Below are 10,312 nucleotides of genomic sequence, written 5' to 3' on the forward strand. Positions count from 1 at the left end.
GAAGTCAAATTTGACTATTTGCAACTGACATAATACTTTATGTAGAAAACCCAAACGACTGCACCAAAAAATTACTAGAACTAATCCATGAATTTAGCAGTCACAAGATATAAGATCAATGTACAGAAATCTGTTGCATTTCTATACTCCAATAACAAATCATCAGGAAGAAATCAAGGAATTGATCCTATTTACAACTGCACCAAAAGCTATAAGATACCTAGGAATAAACCTAACTAGAAAGGTAGAAAAAAAAATCTGTCCTCTGAGCACTATAGAATATTTTTGAAAGATATTGAAGAGGACAGAAAGAAATGGAAAAGCATTCCATGCCCATGGATTGGAAGAGCAAACACTGTTAAAATGTCTCTACTATCCAAGGAAATCTACATCTTTAACGCAATCCCTATCAAAATATCACCAGCATTCATTCCAGAGATAGATCAAACAATCCTAAAATTTTTAGAGAACCACAAAAGACCCAAATAGCCAATGCAATCCTGAAAAAGAAAAACAAAACCGGAGGTATCACAATTCTGGATTTCAAGTTATATCACAAAGCTGTAGTCCTCAAAACAGTATGGTACTGGCACAAAAACAGACACAGACCAATGACACAGAATAGAAAATCTAGAAATAGACACAAAAGTACATGGTCAACTCATCTTTGACAAATATGAAAAACTTTGGATGGTGACATGCAGAAGAATGAAATCGGACCACTTTCTTACACCACACACAAAATTAAATTAAAAATGGATTAAAGACCTAAATGGGGGCCAGGAAACCATCAAAATCCCAGAGAATACCGGTAGCAACCTCTTTGACACCAGCCAGAACAACTTCTTTCTAGACGCAAAACAGAATACAATGAAAACAAAAGCAGAAATGAACTATTGGGATTTCATCAACATCAAAAGCTCGATGTTAGCTTTGAAAACTAAAAGGCGGCTTATGGAAGGGGAGAAGTTATTTGCAAAAGACATATTTGATAAAGGGCCTCTCCATAAAGAATTTAGTGAAAACCTCAAGACAAGAGGAGAGAACCGGCTGTGTATGTGTGCATGACATTCTTCATGACTCTAACATAGACTCCCCATTCACACTGTATGTTACCATATATGGGAGACAAAGGATCAAAAGTTGTCCAAAAGGCAACCCCTCGCTGTCCTTGAGGCTCAGCCTCTTGGGTCCTAACTCACTAAGCCCATGCCAGCACGAATAAAGCTATTTTCTGGAAAGAAAAGCCTTGGTGTCCCATGTCTCTCTATTTAACTGGCCGCTACAGGGTTATTATCCAAGATCTATGAAGATATCATATTCAACACCCAAAAACCAAATAACACAGTTAAGACAGGAACTTAATATCTTGCATCATCTCTAGGAAACTCATTATGATATCCTGCCCAAATGATTTTACTCACTGGCTGCTATAATTTAACCACTTCATTCTAGATATGAAAGTCCTTTCAGCAAACATTCATTCAATAGCAATTAAATGGATAGAACACAATTTAGACCACGAAAAGTCACAAAAACATCAAAGGCCATGAATTGTATCATTATTTTATGATATCGTTAATTGTTCTGCTTATCTGGTTAGAATAAATGGAGGTCTGTAATGCAAAAATTTCATGAGAAGAACCTCCTAATCACTCCAAGAAATCAGCTCAAAATTGTTACAAACTGATACAGTCCCATGGTGGAAATCCCCAGACTCTAATTAGTACAAGTCTGCATAAGTTACGATCTCCCTGGAGTTTTCTGTTTTAGTAATATTGTAATTATTTCATCAGTGTATGTTGAAAAATAGTTTAGGAATAGGAGCTTCCGATTACAATTTGGGTATAAGTCACTCCCAGCACCTTAACATTTGGACCACTAGTGTCTCTGACAGAATTTTTCCTGGGGTCAGGTAAGAATGAAAATTCTGACTTCTATCCTCGCAGTTTTTCTTCCTGTTTGAGTTTTGGATCTTAATCACAGGAGTCAGGTCACCACAAAAGCAGCTTTGAATGTTAGCTTAATTTCTTGGCCTGTTGCAATGAATGCGTATGTATTTTTGTTTAGAATGGTCACTAGAAAATAGAAAGTCCCATTGGAATTATGTGTTTACACTAATCGATTTTCAAATAACATTCTCTTCATCCATTCAATAATTGAACACATGTTGTATAACCATACGAGAGGAAGCACCTGATAATCTCATAATTCTTTAAAGAATAATATCTGTTGGGGCATCTAGGTGGCTCAGTTGGTGGAGCATCTGACCCTTGGTTTCACTCCGGTCATGATCTCATGGTGGGTGTGTTTGAGCCTGTGTTAGGCTCTGTGCTGATGGCGCTGAGCCTGCTTGCTATCATCTGTCTCCCCCTCTCTCTGCCCCTTCCCTGCTCTCTCCTGTCTTTCTCAAAAATAAATAAACATTTAAAAAAAGAATAATATCTGTTGGAAGAACAGTCCACCCCCCAAAATTATCAAATAATTGAAAAGAGAAAAATTCAAGAAAGAAATATTTTATTCATTCTAGCAAAATTAAAATTCTTATAGAACTTTATAAATCTCTTTTTAAATTATTTGGGAGAGAAAGTTTTGGGGGACATTTAATATTAAACTCAGAGATACATGGCTAGTAATGGGTATAGGATTTGTAGCTACATAAAAGCTGAATCATAATGTTGTAAATGATGGGCATTTTAGAAATCATTTAGCCAAAGTATGATATTGAATAGATAAGGACTCAAGTTCACAGAAAGTCACTATATCAAGGTTAAATGATTGCTTTCTAAATTTAAAAAAAAATTTTAAAAATTAATGTTTATTTACTTCTGAGAGAGAGAGAGAGAGAGATACTGAGAGAGAGAGTAGAGGAGGCACAGAGAGAGAGAGAGTGACACAGAATCCGACGCAAGCTCCAGGCTCTCAGCTGTCAGTACACAGGCCAATGTGGGGCTCAAACTCACGAGCTGTGAGATTGTAACCTGAGCCCATGTTGGAAACTTAACCTAGCTGAGCCACCCAGGTGCCCCAATAATTGTTTTCTAAATGAAGATTCAAAAGAGTTTTTACTGATACCATTGACTGGCACAAAACCATAATGTGTAAAAAGATTCTATAATTTAAGTTCATTCATTGTAATCAGGTAATGCACCCTGCTCTTAAATTTGTGAGACATCGGAATGGGAAACTAAGAGAGGGGAAGAGACTGGAGTTTATTATGGCAGAGTAGACAAGAAAGGTGCTCCTTCTTGGAAATTAATATTCACGTGAGATGCATGGCTCCACCAGCTACAAGACCTATTTACCTGTTCTGTCATTTCCTACCATGAAGTACCTTATACACTTGGAATAGTTAGCAAAAATGAAAACAATTCAGTGTTGTGCTGCTATCTTAAACATTTGCCTTTAAACTGGACCCTGAAGACGGCAAACTATTCCCCAAATGAACATTTCAACCAGCAGGGTGTGCAAGATATCAATGAACACTTATAGAAGTGAGCTTCACACTTTGATCGATTGATTTTGAGTGGGAAAGTAAATTCTTAGAACTCCAAATTTTCACCAAATATTTATCATGTTTACCAATTTACCATAAATGATGCCTGTTTTTTTTCTCAATAATGCCTACTAAATTACAAGGTAATGCTCTGTTTTCTTGCATTGTTACATAATAGAAAATAAATACATACGCATATCAATATCCTTGTGAATCAAGTTCAATTGCATGAAAAATCTATGTTGTCTCTGTTATTTTGTTTATCTATGATCATTCGAATTCAGAGAAAATCAATTTAACATTATTGAGTCAGTAAAACCTTATGATGAATTTTATTTTCAGTATATTTCTTGAAATGAGGGACATAGATAAAAAAACTCATTGCTACTCGCACTGACTTCTAATTATCCAGAAATTTCAAATTGGATACCAAAGTCAGAGGGAAATCTTTCTTTAGGAGGATGTCTGGTTGCCTAACTCACTGAAATTTAGTTTGTGTGTGTGTGATATTTCTCACATGGAGAGAAAAATGTGTACAACTATTTATAAAACTAGTTCAAAAATCTCTCCAATAATTCAGCATGAATTACTTGGTATTCTATATTGAAATAGAAGTTAGAAATTAGGAATCATGGGGGATAAATTTTGCTACTCCTTAAATAAATATCAAATAAATGAATCATCTTTCCAACTACGTGGAATGCTGGGTGAAGTACTTTAAATAGGAAGTTTTTCAAGAGCAGTTCCCACGGTCATTAAACACGAGCCCAGAAGTGCAAGAAAGCTCTACAAGCTTTTCCTTATAGAAATAAGAATAATCTTCAACTGAATTTCTATGAAGTATTCCAAAATTATTCAGATACTTATTTCCAATAGTAAAAAGGCTTTCCTTCTACTGCAGCAGGTTTGGTTTGGAATTATCGTAGATATCTACCAAAAATATTTAACATTTACCAATAGTACTTGTCAGATGCCCATTTCAAATCTCAAATATCTTTTTTTTAAAGATATTGAGAATTGTGTTTCCAGACACTTTTGGCCTTTAAAATTTGAATCAGGCAAGAAACTCAATTAGATGGGTTTTATTTTATTTTATTTTTTAATTTTTTAATGGTTATTTATTTTGAGAGACAGAGAGACATATTGTGGGCAAGCAAGGGACAGAGAGAAAGGGAGACACAGAATCTGAAGCAGGTTTCAGGCTCTGAGCTATCAGCACAGAGCCTGATGTGGGGCTCAACTCAAGAGTAGCGAGATCATGACTTGAGCTGAAGTTGGATGCTTAACTGACTGAGCCCCCCAAGTGCCCCTGAATTCAATTGGTTTTAGAAACAGGGTCATGGATTGCAAGACATGTCTGTAAAAAAGACAGAGGAGATACAACTAAGGAAGCATGATTTTAAAAAGAATATGTAATAATTTCAACACAGAAAAGTTAAAATAGGTGCAAATTATATGAGAATATTCAAAATAAGTGGAACTTATGTTAAAGCCACATATATGGTAATTTACCATATACCTTATCTCAAATAGACATTTAATAAGCAACCATTATTATTTACTTGATATGATATGATGTGCAAACAGAAGCTAGTGTTTAGGGTCCAGCTGCACAGATTACGTGCTTGGAGCAGAAAAGACTTGTGTCCACCTACAATTAATATATGGAGCCCTCATGTCACGTCACATTCTATTTCCCTAGGATTTCTTAGCTGTTTTCTGTTTGCTTCCATTCCTTCCCATTCACGAGGTTCTTCTTCCAAGCTCTGTATTTCCTCCAACAGTTGTTTTTTGTTTGTTTGTTTGTTTGTTTGTTTGTTTTTTTGAGAGCATGAATCAATGATAAATTCAAGAGTGCTTTAGTACGCTACCAGTGGCACTGCTGAAACAAGGTGATTTGCCAATTGGTGCGGGATAGATTTTACATTCCTGTGTTTTGTTTCACTATTGAGGTGCAAGGGTTTTAGCGATCTTGGGTGGTCAGTGCAGAATTAAGGTTTCTAAGTCTAACGAGAATAGAGATGCTTCAGGTTCTTTGAATGAGTGAGCATAGGAAAAACTGCATGTTCTTGCCCACGTTGGGTAGCTTCACAGTGCATGTGGGCATATAAAAGGCTCTGAGACTCCCTGCAACAGAGAAACCCATTTCCCCCCTCTGTTTTTCAAAACACAGCATTTGGGGGAGGGGAGGGGAGCGCCTGGGTGTCTCAGTCGGTTAAGCGTCCGACTTTGGTTCAGGTTATGATCTCACGGTTCATGAGTTCAAGCCCTGCATCAGGCTCTGTGCTGACAGTTCAGAGCCTGGAGCCTACTTGGGATTCTGTGTCTCCCTCTCTCTCTGCTCCTCCCTAGCTTGTGTTCTCTCTCTCTCAGTCTCTTTCTCTCAGTCTCTTTCTCTCTGTTTCTTTCTCTCTCTCTCAAAAATAAATAAACATTTTTAAAAACTCAGCTTTTTTTCAAATTTAGGTTTAGCATAGATGTATTTTATTGCCTGCTATCCAGTTGTTCTGATGCATACAGTTATGAAAATACTAGTCTAAAAATTCTGGTGACAGCAAACTGAAGGTTTATCTGTGTCCCATCGCCCCCCCCCCTTTCCTATTGCATATGTGAACAGGAAGTATCATTCAGGTTTAATGTGAATTACGAAGACTTGAATTTTGATGCTGTGTATTAGTTGCAGGGTTTTTCTAAAGGTAAAATAAACTAAAATAAAATAGAACAGCATCACTGTTTTGTAAAACTGAATGGCCTGTTTGCATGGAAAAAAGTACTATATTCAAAATGTAGTCTTTTCCTTCTCAAATTATAGAGCATGCTTGCTGAACCTATTTAAAGGAGATGGTGAGAAATGCAAATTAAATTCATATTTCTCTTTTATATTTTTATTGCCTTTATTGGTTGTTAAATACAATATGCTTAGCCACCAGGTGCTAGTATTTAGAGAAGCTGTACAAATCTAAATGTTAGATGAGTGTCTTAATGTCATCAAAATGGAAGATTAACATGTAATGCTGAGGCAAATATTGTCTAAATAGACTCAGCTTTCTGGTAAGTGAGGAAAGAGAACTTTTGTTCTTTACACAAGTCCTAATTCTCAAGTTATTGTAGTTTCCTCTCAATGACCAACATTGTAGTAGTTTAATCCATAGAAAATTCATCCCAGCATTGACGCGGAATACCTTTGATTTCTCTCAAAAGCCTCCTGTCTTTGTGTGTACTGTTCACACTATCTGAAAGCCTTACATACCCTTATCTTTCTAGAAAATTCTTATTTATCCTGTAAGTCTCAGTTAAAGGTTATGATTCTTTGAGGCTATCCTGATTTTCTGGACACAATGAGTTACTTTGTTCAAATCTTAATTATTGAACTTATCACATATAACCTTAACTTTCTCTTCATGTGCCTCCTTTACTATGATGATACCAACCAGCTTTCTCAAGACCAGCACTGTAACCAGTTACCTTTATTTCCCCAGTAAAGTGACTCACATACATGTAGTATCCAGTGCTATTTATATCCAAAGATTATCTTATTATAATGAATAAATCATACAACATTCTGGAAACATCACTGAGTCGAAGTAGCTGACTTTTGAGAGCACTTGGTTCAATATCCAGGAACAGCTTCGATCCTGCAGTTAGAGCCGGTGACATCGCCCTTGCATAGAATTCTTATTTGTATCTTCAGTGAATCAGAAATACAGACTTATTTTTTTATGCTCTGGTTGAAGATTAAGCTTAAAAATGAGATTATTTGCCAACACTGAGTATGGTAGGATTTACTTTAAATAATGAATCCTGATACCTGTTTACCTTTGGAAGCTCTTAAGATCTTGGAACATGAGGCTCACAGTATCATGTAATAAAAATTCTACCGGCCTGAGTGGTTGCTGGCTTTTTAGCCTGGGAGTCACTCTCTAGTTCATTTCTGTTCATCCTTATACCCAGACCACTTCACTCATCCTTATTATCTAACAGGCTCCCAGAGGCATTTGAGATCTGATCCCTTATCTTATTTAGTCTATCACGTACAATAACATAACAACATTGAGAATCCATGATGAAAATATATTCTCCCAACTCCTGGAAAAATAATTTCTCATTTTATTTTCATTATAATTGATATTATGTGAATTGATACTTTTATCCAAAAGAATAACCCTCTTCCTTGACCACTTCTTTATTCCCCAATCTATGTCTATCTTCCTTTCTTCATACAAATGTTTCTGAATGAAAATTCCTTCATTAGTGATTTATACAGGGCTTTGTTATTTTCAAATTTGGGATCATTATCTTTGTCTGTTCACATATGAATACCACAGTTTCTTCTACTTTATTAATCTCACAGTAAAAACAGCCTCCAGATATATTCCTTCAAAGCCTTGTTATTTTGGGTTCTCTCCTAAAACCAGTGTGGAGTGTAATTCTCAAAAGTTGAACTTCTAAATTTGCACACACTGTTGACTGCAGAAGTGTTTCCAAACACATGTCACCATTTCATCTGGTACCATTCTCATGCCTATTGATGAAGCCCATGATTTTATAGAAAACTGTAAGTGACCGTTGGTGGTTCAATCCATTTTTAGATAGACTTTAGGTCATCAGGTCCCCATTCTGAAACAAGGTGGTGTCACATGAGCCATTCTCTTGGAAACCATCTGCACATTAAACCCTAGCTTCTAGGGGCTACCACCTTCTGAAAAGTCTCAGTTCCTGCAATCTCAGATGCTGATACTAGTCATGTGTGAGAGTGATTGGGAGTGTGAGAAGGAGGAGAATGGGAGAAAGAGAGAGAAGAAATATATGATGGACTTCTCATTCACTTCTTACTTTATTTTAATTCATCTAAGTGAACAATGCTGATAGCTAAGAAAATGGTCCGAGGAAATTCCACCTTGGTGACTGAGTTTGTTCTCTTGGGATTAACAGACCGTCCAGAGCTTCAGCTCATCATCTTTGTGCTGTTCCTGGTGATCTACTTGATCACCGTGGGGGGGAACCTTGGGATGTTGGTATTGATCAGGATAGACTCACGCCTCCACACTCCCATGTACTTCTTTCTTGCCAGTTTGTCCTGCTTGGATTTGTGTTATTCCACTAATGTGACTCCCAAGATGTTGGTGAACTTATTATCTGAGAAGAAAACTATTTCCTATGCTGCCTGTTTAGTCCAGTGTTATTTTTTCATTGCCATGGTGATTACTGAATATTACATGCTAGCTGTAATGGCTTATGATAGGTACATGGCCATCTGTAACCCTTTGCTTTACAGCAGCAAGATGTCCAGAGAGGTCTGTATTCGCCTGATTGTTGGCCCATATGTCTACGGCTTCCTCAGCGGCCTGATGGAAACCATGTGGACGTACCGCTTGACCTTCTGTGGCTCCAACATTATCAATCACTTCTATTGTGCTGACCCACCCCTCATCCAGCTGTCTTGTTCTGACACTTTCATTAAAGAGATGTCCATGTTTGTGGTAGCAGGATTTAACCTCTCCATCTCCCTCCTCATAATCCTCATCTCCTACATCTTCATTCTCTTTGCTATCCTGAGGATGCGTTCCGCTGAAGGCAGGCACAAAGCTTTTTCTACCTGTGGGTCCCATCTGGTGGCAGTGACTGTGTTTTATGGGACACTCTTCTGCATGTATGTTAGACCTCCCACGGACAAGTCAGTGGAGCAGTCTAAAATTATTGCTGTTTTCTACACTTTTATAAGCCCTATGTTGAACCCCATCATTTATAGTCTGAGGAACAAGAATGTGAAACAAGCTTTTTGGAAATTGATGAGAAGAGATATACTTTTGAAATAAAATGACAATGTATCCTTCTTTATAAATTATACAAAAGATGGACTTATGAGAACTGGATCCAACTTTAACTCTTTGTACAGTAAAGGCAGCTTTTAATCTATTATAATGTCTACAATATAATGACAAAAAATTAAAGACACAGGTACAGGAGATGTACAGTTTGATAGGTGATGTTTGAGTGTGCATTGAGGGTGTAAGGGGCTGGAGCTTAGATATATAGGTCGAGTGGATAATTTCTCTTCTTTTATACATTTTTCCATTTACAGCATCATATGTTATCTTCACATTGTAAAAATTACGCATTCTATAGTACAACATTCAATCTCTACAGAAGAGTACAAAGTAAAAGATTTCTCCTCATCCCCTCCACTCTGATCTTCTATTGTCCCTCTTCAAAGTTATCACAATTATCAGTTTCTTATGTTTTTGGAAAACTTCTCTGTATCTACAAACCGATGTATGGCTATATGCATACATACACACACAGTTGGCTGTCATCAGCTAACTTTTAGTAGTTTGTAATTATGTACTAATTGCTCTGCAAGGGTTTTAGTCCATTATCTAGAGGAATGTAATCAGAATTGCTGATCGATCCTTGCTGTCACCTCTGGGAGAGAAAAGTCATGATAACAGCTCCAGGAGCAGCCTGATATCCATTTATTCCTCCCCACTTGTGAGAATCACTTTCAGTAAGACACTCCTTTCCTTCTGCCACAACAGTGCACAAACACTTCCAATTCGTTTTTAGATATTAACTTCTGAAGCAGGCAATGGATGTCTTTTTACAAAAATATATGGCTTGCCTCAAAAGAAATTGTCACTTGTGTAGAGTTTATCAATGATATCCCAGCCTCCTGGGGTCTGGGGTTTTCATACCTTCATTCATTTTTTTTCTATTAATCCATTTTTTTCAGGATGGCATAGATATATTCTATTTGTATCATAATTCAAATTTTATCCACAATTGTCCTTTAGCAGAATTAATTATTATACATCTAAT

The 10,312-nt window shown here is 36.8% G+C and overlaps 1 protein-coding gene across 1 annotated transcript; it reads left to right on the forward strand.

Moving 5' to 3' along the window:
- The first annotated feature begins 8,355 nt into the window (after positions 1-8,355).
- LOC120225863 (olfactory receptor 1030) lies at positions 8,356-9,312 on the forward strand. Its single transcript, XM_039224046.1, has one exon. It carries the CDS (start codon positions 8,356-8,358, stop codon positions 9,310-9,312), a length of 957 nt encoding a protein of 318 aa, XP_039079977.1.
- Positions 9,313-10,312: the final 1,000 nt, after the last annotated feature.

Source organism: Hyaena hyaena, unplaced genomic scaffold (genome assembly GCF_003009895.1).
Source record: "Hyaena hyaena isolate Hyena2069 unplaced genomic scaffold, ASM300989v1 scaffold_1535, whole genome shotgun sequence".
In the NCBI taxonomy this organism is placed as follows: Eukaryota; Metazoa; Chordata; class Mammalia; order Carnivora; family Hyaenidae; genus Hyaena; species Hyaena hyaena.